The sequence below is a fragment of the Rhinopithecus roxellana genome, chromosome 1, assembly GCF_007565055.1.
Source record: "Rhinopithecus roxellana isolate Shanxi Qingling chromosome 1, ASM756505v1, whole genome shotgun sequence".
Classification (NCBI taxonomy): Eukaryota; Metazoa; Chordata; class Mammalia; order Primates; family Cercopithecidae; genus Rhinopithecus; species Rhinopithecus roxellana.
Window position 1 is genome coordinate 96,332,866 of NC_044549.1, and position 13,899 is coordinate 96,346,764.

General features: G+C 37.9%; 1 protein-coding gene across 6 annotated transcripts in view; it reads left to right on the forward strand.

The window, feature by feature from the left end:
• Positions 1 to 13,899, forward strand: part of IFT80 (intraflagellar transport 80) — a 138,116-nt gene that overhangs the window by 40,249 nt on the left and 83,968 nt on the right. For all 6 annotated transcript variants that reach the window (XR_004056691.1, XR_004056692.1, XR_004056693.1 and 3 more), the window contains 2 exons: positions 10,043 to 10,132; positions 11,451 to 11,588. Coding sequence is in view for 3 of the 6 variants with exons in the window: in XM_030928156.1 (XP_030784016.1) it covers positions 10,043 to 10,132; positions 11,451 to 11,588 (228 nt within the window). In the remaining 3 variants the exon portion in view is untranslated. The remainder of the gene's footprint in view (positions 1 to 10,042; positions 10,133 to 11,450; positions 11,589 to 13,899) is intronic.

Below are 13,899 nucleotides of genomic sequence, written 5' to 3' on the forward strand. Positions count from 1 at the left end.
TGTCAATTTGGCTTTTGTTGCCATTGCTTTTGGTGTATTAGTCATGAAGTCCTTGCCCATGCCTATGTCCTGAATGGTATTGCCTAGATTTTCTTCTAGGATTTTTATGGTTTTAGATCTAACATTTAAGTCTTTAATCCATCTTGAAATAAGTTTTGTATAAGGTGTAAGGAAGGGATCCAGTTTCAGCTTTCTACTTATGGCTAGCCAGTGTTCCCAGCACCATTTATTAAATAGGGAATCCTTTCCCCATTGCTTGTTTTTGTCAGGTTTGTCAAAGATCAGATGGTTGTAAATGTGTGGTGTTATTTCTGAGGACTCTGTTCTGTTCCATTGGTCTATATCTCTGTTTTGGTCCAGTACCAGACTGTTTTGGTTACTGTAGCCTTGTGGTATAGTTTGAAGTCAGGTAGTGTGATACCTCCAGTTTTGTTTTTTTTGTTTAGGATTGTCTTGGCAGTCCTGACTCTTTTTTGGTTCCATATGAACTTTAGTTTTTTCCAATTCTGTGAAGAAAGTCATTGGTAGCTTGATGGGGATGGCATTGAATCTATAAATTACCTTGGATAGCATGGCCATTTTCATGATATTGTTCTTCCTATCCATGAGCATGGAATATTCTTCCATTTGTTTGTGTCCTCCTTTATTTTGTTGAGCAGTGGTTTGTAGTTCTTCTTTAAAAGGTCCCTCACATCCCTTGTAAGTTGGATTCCTAGGCATTTTATTATCTGCAGCAATTGTGAATGGGAGTTCACTCATGATTTGGCTGTTTGTCATTGGTGTATAGGAATGCTTGTGATTTTTGCACATTGATTTTGTGTCCTGAGACTTTGCTGAAGTTGGTTATCAACTTAAGGAGATTTTGGGCTGAGATGATGGGGTTTTCTAAATATGCAATCGTGTCATCTGCAAACAGGGACAATTTGACTTCTTCTTTTCCTAATTGAATACCCTTTATTTCTTTCTCTTGCCTGATTGCCCTGGCCAGAACTTCCAACACTATGTTGAATAGGAATGGTGACAGAGGGCATCCCTGTCTTGCGCCAGTTTTCAAAGGGAATGCTTCCAGTTTTTGCCTATTCAATATGATATTGGCTGTGGGTTTGTCATAAATATCTCTTATTATTTTGAGATATGTTCCATCAATACCTAGTTTATTAAGAGCTGTTGAATTTTGTCAAAGGCCTTTTCTGCATCTATTGAGATAATCATGTGGTTTTTGTTGTTAGTTCTGTTTATGTGATGGATTACATTTCTTTATTTGAGTATGTTGAACTAGCTTTGCATCCCAGGGATGAAGCCAACTTGATGGCGGTGGATAAGCTTTTTGATGTGCTGCTGGATTCAGTTTGCCAGTATTTTATTGAAGATTTTTGCATCTATGTTCATCAGGGATATTGGTCTAAAATTCTCTTTTTTTATTGTGTCTCTGCCAGACTTTGGTATCAGGATGATGCTGGCCTTATAAAATGAGTTAGAGAGGGTTCCCTCTTTTTCTATTGACTGGAATAGTTTCAGAAAGAATGGTACCAGCTCCTCTTTGTATCTCTGGTAGAATTCAGCTGTGAATCCATCTGGTCCTGGACTTCTTTTGGTTGGTAGGTTATTGATTATTGCCTCAATTTCAGAGCCTGTTATTGGTCTATTCAGAGATTCAACTTCTTCCTGGTTTAGTCTTTGGAGGGCGTATGTGTCCAGGAGTGTATCCATGTCTTCTAGATTTTCTAGTTTATTTGCGTAGAGGTGTTTATTGTATTCTCTGATGGTAGTTTGTATTTCTGTGAAATCAGTGGCAATATCCCCTTTATCATTTTTTATTGCATCTATTTGATTCTTCTCTCTTTTATTCTTTGTTAGTCTTGCTAGTGGTCTATGAATTTTGTTGATCTTTTCAAAAAACCAGCTCCTGGATTCATTGATTTTTTGGAAGGTTTTTTGTGTCTCTATCTCCTTCAGTTCTCTGATCTCCATTGTTTCTCTTGCCTTCTGCTAGCTTTTGAATGTGTTTGCTCTTGCTTCTCTAGTTCTTTTAATTGTGATATTAGGGTGTCAATTTTAGATCTTTCCTGTTTTCTTTTGTGAGCATTTAATGCTATAAATTTCCCTCTACACACTGCTTTAAATGTGTCTCAGAGATTCTGGTACATTGTATCTTTGTTCTCATTGGTTTCAAAGAACATCTTTATTTCTGCCTTCATTTTGTTATGCAGGCCGTAGTCATTCAGGAGCAGGTTTTTCAGTGTCCATGTAGTTCTGTGGTTTTGAGTGAGTTTCTTAATCCTGAGTTCTAATTTGATTGCACTGTGGTCTGACAGTTTGTTGTGATTTCTGTTCTTTTACATTTGCTGAGGAGTGCTTTACTTCCTGCTATGTGGTCAGTTTTGGACTAAGTGTGATGTGGTGCTGAGAAGAATGTATATTCTGTTGATTTGGGGTGGAGAGTTCTGTAGATGTCTATTAGGTCTGCTTGGTGCAGAGCTGAGTTCAAGTCCTGGATATCCTTGTTAACTTTCTGTCTCGTTGATCTGTCTAATATTGACAGTGGGGTGTTAAAGTCTCCCATTATTATTGTGTGGGAGTCCAAGTTTCTTTGCAGGTCTCTAAGGACTTGCTTTATGAATCTGGGTGCTCCTGTATTGGGTGCATATATATTTAGGATAGTTAGCTCTTCTTGTTGAATTGATCCCTTTACCATTATGTAATGGCCTTCTTTGTCTCTTTTGATCTTTGTTGGTTTAAAGTCTGTTTTATCAGAGCCTAGGGTTGCAACGCCTACTTTTTTTTTTGCTTTCCATTTGCATGGTAGATCTTCCTGCATCCCTTTATTTTGATCCTATGGGTGTCTCTGCACATGAGATGGGTCTCCTGAATACAGCACACTGATGGATCTTGACTCTTCATCCAATTTGCCAGTCTGTGTCTTTTAACTGGGGCATTTAGCCGATTTACATTTAAGGTTAATATTGTTATGTGTGAATTTGATCCTGACATGATGTTAGCTGGTTATTTTGCCCATTAATTGATGCAGTTTCTTCCTAGCATCAATGGTCTTTACAATTTGGCATGTTTTTGCAGTGACTGGTACTGGTTGTTCCTTTCCATGTTTACCGCTTCCTTTAGGAGCTCTGGTAAGACAGGCCTGGTGGTGACAATCTCTCACATTTGCTTGTCTGTAAAGGATTTATTTCTCCTTCACTTATGAAGCTTAGTTTGGTTGGATATGAAATTCTGAGTTGAAAATTCTTTTCTAGGTATTTTATTCTCTTTGAAGCAATTGTGAATGGAAGTTCATTCATGATTTGGCTCTCTGTTTGTCTGTTACTGGTGTATAAGAATGCTTGTGATTTTTGCACATTAATTTTGTATCCTGAGACTTTGCTGAAGTTGCTTATCAGCTTAAGGAGATTTTGGGCTGAGACAATGGGGTTTTCTAAATATACAATCATGTCATCTGCAAACAGGGACAATTTGACTTCTTCTTTTCCTAACTGGATACCCTTGATTTCTTTCTCTTGCCTGATTGCCCTAGCCAGAACTTCCAACACTATGTTGAATAGGAGTGGTGAGAGAGGGCATCCCTGTCTTGTGCCAATTTTCAAAGGGAATTTTTCCAGTTTTTGCCCATTCAGTATGATATTGGCTGTGGGTTTGTCATAAATAGCTCTTATTATTTTGAGATACGTTCCATCAATACCGAATTTATTGAGCGTTTTTAGCATGAAGGGCTGTTGAATTTTGTCAAAAGCCTTTTCTGCATCTATTGAGATAATCATGTGGTTCTTGTCTTTGGTTCTGTTTATATGCTGGATTACGTTTATTGATTTGCGAATGTTGAACCAGCCTTGCATCCCAGGGATGAAGCCCACTTGATCATGGTGGATAAGCTTTTTGATGTGCTGCTGAATCCGGTTTGCCAGTATTTTATTGAGGATTTTTGCATCGATGTTCATCAGGGGTATTGGTCTAAAATTTTCTTTTTTTGTTGTGTCTCTGCCAGGCTTTGGTGTCAGGATGATGTTGGCCTCATAAAATGAGTTAGGGAGGATTCCCTCTTTTTCTATTGATTGGAATAGTTTCAGAAGGAATGGTACCAGCTCCTCCTTGTACCTCTGATAGAATTCAGCTGTGAATCCATCTGGCCCTAGGAATCCAACTTACAAGGGATGTAAAGGACCTCTTCAAGGAGAACTACAAACCACTGCTCAGTGAAATAAAAGAGGACACAAACAAATGGAAGAACATACCATGCTCATGGATAGGAAGAATCAATATCGTGAAAATGGCCATACTGCCCAAGATTATTTATAGATTCAATGCCATCCCCATCAAGCTACCAATGAGTTTCTTCACAGAATTGGAAAAAACAGCTTTAAAGTTCATATGGAACCAAAAAAGAGCCCGCATTGCCAAGACAATCCTAAGTCATAAGAACAAAGCTGGAGGCATCACGCTACCTGACTTCAAACTATACTACAAGGCTACAGTAACCAAAACAGCATGGTACTGGTAACAAAACTGAGATATAGACCAATGGAACAGAACAGAGTCCTCAGAAATAATACCACACATCTACAGCCATGTGATCTTTGACAAACCTGAGAGAAACAAGAAATGGGGAAAGGATTCCCTATTTAATAAATGGTGCTGGGAAAATTGGCTAGCCATAAGTAGAAAGCTGAAACTGGATCCTTTCCTTACCCCTTATACGAAAATTAATTCAAGATGGATTAGAGACTCAAATGTTAGACCTAATACCATAAAAATCCTAGAAGAAAACCTAGGTAATGCCATTCAGGACATAGGCATGGGCAAGGACTTCATGTCTAAAACACCAAAAGCAACGGCAGCAAAAGCCAAAATTGACAAATGGGATCTAATTAAACTAAAGAGCTTCTGCACAGCAAAAGAAACTACCATCAGAGTGAACAGGCAACCTACAGAATGGGAGAAAATTTTTGCAATCTACTCATCTGACAAAGGGCTAATATCCAAAATCTACAAAGAACTCAAACAAATTTACAAAAAAAAACCAAACAACCCCATCAAAAAGTGGGCAAAGGATATGAACAGACATTTCTCAAAAGAAGACATTCATACAGCCAACAGACACATGAAAAAATGCTCATCATCACTGGCCATCAGAGAGATGCAAATCAAAACCACAATGAGATATCATCTCACACCAGTTAGAATGGCAATCATTAAAAAGTCAGGAAACAACAGGTGCTGGAGAGGATGTGGAGAAATAGGAACACTTTTACACTGTTGGTGGGATTGTAAACTAGTTCAACCATTATGGAAAACAGTATGGCGATTCCTCAAGGATCTAGAACTAGATGTACCATATGACCCAGCCATCCCACTACTGGGTATATACCCAAAGGATTATAAATCATGCTGCTATAAAGACACATGCACACATATGTTTATTGCGGCACTATTCACAGTAGCGAAGACTTGGAATCGACCCAAATGTCCATCTGTGACAGACTGGATTAAGAAAATGTGGCACATATACACCATGGATTATTATGCAGCCATAAAAAAGGGTGAGTTTGTGTCCTTTGTAGGGACATGGATGCAGCTGGAAACCATCATTCTTAGCAAACTATCACAAGAACAGAAAACCAAACACTGCATGTTCTCACTCATAGGTGGGAACTGAACAATGACATCACTTGGACTCAGGAAGGGGAACATCACACATCGGGGCCTATCATGGGGAGGGGGGAGGGGGGAGGGATTGCATTGGGAGTTTTACCTGATATAAATGACGAATTGATGGGTGCTGATGAGTTGATGGGTGCAGCACACCAACATGGCACAAGTATACATATGTAACAAACCTGCACGTTATGCACATGTACCCTAGAACTTAAAGTATAATAAAAAAAAAAAAAAGAAAAACAAACAAACAAAAAAAAGAAAATTCTTTTCTTTAAGAATGTTGAATAATGGCCCCCACTCTCTGCTGGCTTGTAGAGTTTCTGCTGAGAGATCCACTGTTAGTCTGATGGAATTCCCTTTGTGGATAACTCGACCTTGCTTTCTGGCTGCCCTTAACTTTTTTTCCTTCATCTCTACCATGGTGAATCTCACAATTATGTGTCTTGAGGTTGCTCTTCTTGAGGAATATCTTTGTGGTATTCTCTGTATTTCCTGAATTTGAATGTTGGCCTGCCTCGCTAGGTTGGGGAAGTTCTCTTGGATAATATCCTGAAGAGTGTTTTCCAACTTGGTTTCATTCTCCCCATCACTTTCAGGTACACCAATCAAACGGAGATTTGGTCTTTTCACATAGTCCCATATTTCTTGGAGGCTTTGTTCATTTTTTTTTATTCTTTTTTCTCTTAACTTCTCTTCTCACTTTATTTCATTAATTCGATCTTCAATCACTGATACCCTTTCTTCCACTTGATCTAATCGGCTACTGAAGCTTGTGCATGTGTCACGTAGTTCTCGTGCCACGGTTTTCAGCTCCGTCAGGTCATTTAAGATGTTCTCTACGCTGTTTATTCTAGTTAGCCATTCATCTAATCTTTTTTCAAGGTTTTTAGCTTCCTTGGGATGGGTTAGAACATGCTCCTTTAACTCGGAGAAGTTTGTTATTACTGACCTTCTGAAGCCTACTTCTGTCAGCTCGTCAAAGTCGTTCTCTGTCTGGCTTTGTTCCATTGCTGGCAAGGAGCTGCAATTCTTTGGAGGAGAAGGGGTGCTCTGGTTTTTAGAAGTTTCAGGTTTTCTGCTCTGCTTTCTCTTTGGTCTTTGATGTTGGTGACCTACAGATGGGGTTTTGGTGTGGATGTGCCTTTGGTTGATGTTGATGCTGTTCCATTCTGTTTGTTAGTTTTCCTTCTAACAGTTAGGACCCTCAGCTGCAGGTCTGTCGGAGTTTGCTGGAGGTCCACTTCAGGCCCTGTTTGCCTGAGTATCACCAGCAGAGGCTGCAGAATAGCAAATATTGCAGAACAGCAAATATTGCTGCCTGATCCTTCCTCTGGAAGCTTCGTGCCAGATGGGCATCTGCCTGTGTGAGGTGTCAGTTGGCCTCTACTGGAAGGTGTCTCCCAGTTAGGTTACATGGGGGTCAGGGACCCACTTGAGGAGGCAGTCTGTCCATTCTCAAAACTCAAACACCATGCTGGGAAAACCACTGCTCTCTTCAGAGCTCGGTTGGAAATGCAGAAATCACCCATCTTCTGTGCTGATCACAATGGGAGCTGCAGACCAGAGCTGTTCCTATTCAGCCATCTTGGAATTGTGTCCCTGTGAATTTGTTTAGATACCTGTGATTAGGCTTGTATAAATGAAACTCGGGAAGCTGGTTATATCACCGTTGGTCAAGTAAAATATGGTTTAGTGGTTCAATAGAACCTTTGGGCCAGGAGGTAGCAGAGAGAAGCAAAGTATCCATTGCCAAAATTAGCTAGAGAGAAACAGGACTTAAAGTATAATTAGTAACTTCATGCAAATTATCTATTCCTTTTGGGAGACTAAAGCAGTTGCAATTCTTCTTGAGCATAAAAACATATTCAAATTAGGATTGTACACAAAAAAGTGTGCTTAATTAATTCTTGCTTGTGGAATGCAGTTCAGAAGTATATATCTCATTTCCTTTAAAGCCTTCTTGACACCTAGAACTTGGTTTTATAGTGAGGAAATTTTTATTTATTCATTGAATAAAAATGTAGTGCATACCTATTATATACCAGGCACTGTGGTAGGTATGAGAGTCAAAATGAAACAGAACATAGTTTCTGCCTTCAAGGAGCTTGTTGTTCAAAGGAATTTTACAAAATGCCTAATAAATTAAGAAATAAATAAAAATTATTATATGTATAACAATATGCAAATATTTGTAATATATGTTGATACCCTAAATTACAGTGTGAGGAAAATTTAAATCATATTTTATTCATAAATCTTGAATATGCAATATTTATTTTGTCCCTTTAAAGTGAAACTCTTAAGAATCCGTGGCTGGGCATGGTGGCTCATGCCTGTAATCCCAGCAGTTTGGGAGGCCAAGGCGGGTGGATGACTTGAGGTCAGGAGTTCAAGACCAACCTGACCAACATGGCAAAACCCCATCTCTACTAAAAATATAAAAATTAGCTGGGCGTGGTGGTGGGCATCTGTAGTCCCAGCTGCTTGGGAGGCTGAGACATGAAAATAGCTTGAACCTGGGAGGCGGAGGTTGCAGTGAGCCGAGATCAGGTCATTGCACTCCAGCCTGGATGACAGAGTAAGACTCCATTTCAAAAAAAGAAAAACAAAAAAGAATCTGTATGTATATGTGTAGCTGTATATATTGTTACATTTGTCCTTGTAGTGTATTTCAGGACATTGGATTAATTTGGCAGTTAATTGTGAGAACTATTGCTTTTTAACATGTGTTATCAAAACATTTGTTTTTGAAAATGTATATTTTTTTATATTTTGAATAAAGCAAGTTATGAATTGTTGCTTATTCTTAGAGTTTATTTGGCCCACATTTAATACTTTGTACTATATACAATAAGAGCAATAGATTGGGCAGGGCCTGAGGGGAAAGCCCTTAAAATCTGCCACCCTTTGATGTGAAGTCAGTTGACTCAGACATTAAAATATACTTATAGTCTTAAAAGAAGGTTAATTCTTTTTAGTTACATTATTCTGCCCATGGTAGCATTTAATTACAGGTTAGATAATAGCCAAATGGGCCCATGAATTACATTTAAGAGCAAGACATCCATGTTTACTGTTGGGATTGCTAGTTTCTGCATGACTTATAAACACCTATGTCTATGCATAGTATGTACATTCAGCATAACCATGGGTTCTGCACTGATAGATTAAACTAACCATGAATCAAATATATTAAAAAAGATGGCATCTGTGCTGAATGTGTATAGACTTTGCTCTTGTCATTATTCCCTAACAATACAGCTATTTACATAGTATTGCCATTTTATTTCTATAGTAAGTAATCTAGAGACGATTATAAGTATGTAGGAGGATATGCATAGATTATATGCAAATATTGTGCCATTTTATATTAGGAACTTATGATTTTCATATCAGTAGGAGGTACTGGAACCAATCCCCTACAGATACCAAAGAATGACTATATACATGGAATATATACTTATCCATGGAAAACATCTTTTTGTTACATGGTAAATACAGCAAAAGTTTCTCAGAGTACTCCAGTTATAAACCAGACACATGAAGATAAAGTGAATGAAACTTAGAAGAATATGACGAACAGAATGAAATGAAGAGGGTATTAAAGATGTTTGTGCAGAAGTTTTTTTAAAAAAATGGTTGGGGGAGCCGAACATGGTAGCTCACGCCTATAATCCCAGCACTTTGGGAGGCCAAGGCAGGAGGATTACTTGAGCCCAGGAGTTTAAGACTAGCCTAGGCAACATAGCAAGAGTTCTTTACCAAAAATGAAAAAAAAAAAAAATTAGCTGGGTGTGGTGACACGTGCCTGTAGTCCCAGCTACTCGGGAGGCTGAGGCAAGAGGATTGCTTGAGTGTGGGAGGTGGAGACTGCAGTTAGCCCTGATCACATCATTGAACTCCAACCTGCGTGACAGTGAGACCCTGCCTCAATAAATAAATAAATAAATAAATAAATAAATAAATAAACAAGCATGAAGGCAATAACAGTAATGGCATCTGCTGTATGAAGGAGAAAGCAAGATTTGGATTCAGTTGACATTTTTGGAATACATAACATATTCATTCAGTGTTATCATACAAATGTCAATCTTGAAATAGTTTAGCAGCAAGTAATTTTCCATCTGGAGTCCAGGCAACCGAGGAAATTCATAAGGTTTGAAGCTGTATAGTGGATGTCTTAGGTGCTCGGTGCTTGCGTTAGTGTAAATTACAAATGAAACAAGCAAATGAGGTATTGTACAATGGCTATAAAAGAAAGACAGGAATCCGTGAGAAGATGACAAGGGAGTCATTAGAAAGAGGCAAAATATATTTTCTTATAGAAAAAAACTTAAGTGCTTTTAAAGTTATGAATAATATTTTTTTCTCACAGTGGAAAGCTCATGATGGCATTATTTTAAAAGTAGATTGGAACTCAGTCAATGATCTTATTTTATCTGCTGGTGAAGACTGTAAATATAAGGTATGTAATGTTTAGATTTATCACTTGGCTGAAAGAATCAAATTTATAAGTACTTAGCATATAAGAATTTTTTTTAGTTTTTTACTTTAGCCATGTCTTTATACTCCAGTAATTTAGCAAATTATTTTATAATGTTAAGTGGTATTTTAAAGCATGGACTTCATAAAGACTATGTCATTAGCCTGGACAACACAGTGAGACCCTACCTCTACAAAAAGAAATTAGCCAGTTGTGGTGGAGCACATCTGTGGTCCCAGCTACTTGGGAGGCTGAGGTGAGTGGATCACTTGAGCACAGGTGGTCAAGGCTGTGGTGAGCCATAATTGTGCCACTGCATTCCAGCCTGGGCAACAAAGTGAGACCCTCTCTCTCTAAACAAAAGAGGATCTCATTGATTACTATAGAGTTTGATATTTAATAACTAACAATATCAGTATAGCCTGTAATTTTACCGTGACTCAATTTAAGTCAATTCAGTGTGTTTTTAAAAATCAACCCTGCTGGTTTACTAAATATTGATCAATTTCAGGACAAAATAATTTGTAGAGAGGAATAAGGTTTAATGTATTAATAACTAGAGTTAGACACAATTAAATTGAAATAAATACTTTTAGAGAAAGTAGGTACAGCCCTTACAGGGAGAAAAAAATTTAGGCAAAATGGTAAGCAAGCTAGATATGGTAGCTCATACCTATAACCCCAGTGCTTTGAGAGGCCAAGTCAGTAGGGTTACTTGAGACCAGGAGCTGGAGAACAGCCTAGGCAATATAACAAGACCCTGTCTCTACAAAAATTAAAAAATTAGCCAAGTGTGGCAGCATGTACCTGTAGTCCTTGCTACTTGGGAGGCTAAAGCAGGAGGATCTCTTGAGCCCAGGAGATCAAGACTGCAGTGAGCTATGATCATGCTACTGTACTCCAGCCTAGGCCACAGAGTGAGACCCTGTCTCTAAAATTCAAAAAACAAAACAAAGCTAAGAACTAAACATTTCAAAAAGTACTGTTATATTTAAAAGACTTAAAGTAGGTAGATTTTATGTTCAGAGATTTAGTAAAATCTGAAAATTATGACAATGTTATAAAATAGTTTCTTTTTGAAATATTTAGGCTTCAAGGAATACAGCTTTGTTTTCCCCTCGTGTGATAGTAAAGACATTTAATTGCTAATATATAAGGTGCTGATTTCTAAATTTTTATTTACTACCTTGCTGGAAGACAAACTTCTTTTTATGTGGTGTCTGTTATAAAACATTTTTATTTTAGTTTTGGTAAACTTCTCTGTGATATTATAAAATATTTTTAAAAATTGCTTTTGTAGGTATGGGATAGTTACAGCCGCCCACTGTACAATTCACAACCTCATGAGCATCCTATTACTTCAGTTGCCTGGGCTCCAGATGGAGAATTATTTGCTGTTGGATCATTTCATACTTTACGCTTGTGTGATAAAACTGGGGTAAGTTATAGTGGTGAGCAATCACAGATGTGCTGTCATAAATGTGGTAATGCACAACACACATGGTTCTCAATCTTTAAAAAACATTTTCAATGGATGCAATTGGTTGAATCTTTCTGATTTGTCTTTTTAATATACTGGTTCAATCAATTCCAGATATATGGGACCAAAATCTGTTTAAGTTTGAAGAATGGGCACATTCTCTACTATTTGTCTTTCTGGAAATACTTATTTTGAGCATGATTGTGAAGGATGAAGTAGTTAAAATATTAAAATTTATGCCCATTCAATATGGAAAATTCAGTTTTAAACATTTTTTCTAATCTTTCACTGACTAGCTCATAAACTTTTTTTTTGTTTTTTGCTGTCAATATGTTTCATACGAAATCTCGATTGCATATTTTGTGTAAGGAATTAATAGTGCATTTGAAAAATAGTCATTTTAAGACCAGAGGACATGACTGGATGTGGTGTTTCATGCCTGTAATCCCAGCACTTTTGGAGTCCAAGGAGGGAGGATTGCTTGAGCCCAGGAGTTTGAGACCAGCCTGGGTAACATAATGAAACTCTGTCTCTACAAAAAAAATTTCAAAATTAGCCAAGCATGATGGTGCATACCTGTGGTCCCAGCTACTGGGAAGACTGAGGTGGGAGTCTCACTGCAGTCCAGGAGGTGGAGGCTGTAGCGAGCTATAATTGCGCCACTGTACTCCAGCCTGGGTAAGAATTAGACCTTGTCTCTAAATAAATAAATAAATAACCAAAGGACATATTTTTCTTTGTCAAGGATTCATATTTGAATACATGCAAGAATTTTTCCTCACAAGAAAATATACCCTCCTTCATACAAATTCTATTTAGAATCTAGGGAAATAGCCAACCTCAGCAGCATTTACCCATTGTACTTGAACGAATTGTTGGTTGAAGTACCCCAAAAGCAGCAGCATTATGTGGTAAGTGTGGCTGTTTTATACTATTCCTAACTGGGGAAATCATATAAAGCCACAGAACTGTGGTTTATTTGCCTCTAACGCAGAATAAGACAGAATTTTTAGAGCTTTTAATCTGTTAAGATTTCTGGTTACTTGTTTTCTACCACATAAAATATGAAGTCCTCTGCCTGGCTTTAGAAAATGTTTGAAACCTAGTGTCGTAGAATCCATTCAGTCTTTTCACCCACAATTCTCTAAGTGTGTTCAAATCATGTTGAACATTGGCTCTCGAACCTTTCCTGTCTCTTACTAACATCCCCACTCGTTTTCTCATTTCATGGAATACTTTGATTTCTGTCTTAGACCATAGCAAGTTCCACTCATTCTTTTTTTTTTTTTTTTTTTTTTTTTTTTTTGAGATGGAGTCTCGCTCTGTCACCCAGGCTGGAGTGCAGTGGCGAGATCTCGGCTCACTGCAAGCTCCGCCTCCCGGGTTCACGCCATTCTCCTGCCTCAGCCTCCTGAGTAGCTGGGACTATGGGCGCCCGCCACCACGCCCATCTAATTTTTTGTATTTTTAGTAGAGATGGGGTTTCACTGTGTTAGCCAGGATAGTCTCGATCTCCTGACCTCGTGATCCGCCCACCTCAGCCTCCTAAAGTGCTGGGATTACAACCGTGAGCCACTGTACCCGGCCCCAGTTCCGCTCATTCTTAAAGGTCCATCTCATGTTTGACTTCCTTTGATCTTGCCTTCCATTGACTCTAAAGTTTGTTTGTATGTTTTTCTAATTTCTTTTCTGCTAGGTCCCTACTTTCTCAATTACAGCATCAGGATGTTGAATCATCCCATCTAATCACTTAAGGAGATTTTACCTCTGATTTTCCCTATCAATGATTCTAAATCTGTAGAATATGTAGTCTCATTTTCACAATGTATTACGTTCTTTCATTGTCAAAATCCCATGGTTCAATAATTCTCTATTATTGGTGCAACACAGTAGATACTCAACAATTTATTAATAAGCCAATTTAAACATAATTTTAGGTTGTCATTTTGATTAAAATATTTAAAAAATTTAAAAGCTTGAATTATAGGTTTATCTCATTAAGCACCTAGTCTTTTTATTTAGAATGTTAGCATCTATCTTTTATTCAATAGACATTAAATATATACTACTCATCAGACAGTGTTCTAGAAACTGGGGATATAAATAAGAAAAAGATATAAAGACTTTCACTCAAGTTGTTGACAGTGTAGTGGAGAATTAGACTATAGTACTTACAGTGCATTATGATAAGTGATATAAGGGAAGGTTTTTATACAAGCACTGCAAAGGTGTGGAAGAGCCTAACTCAGCCTGTGGGACATTGACTAGA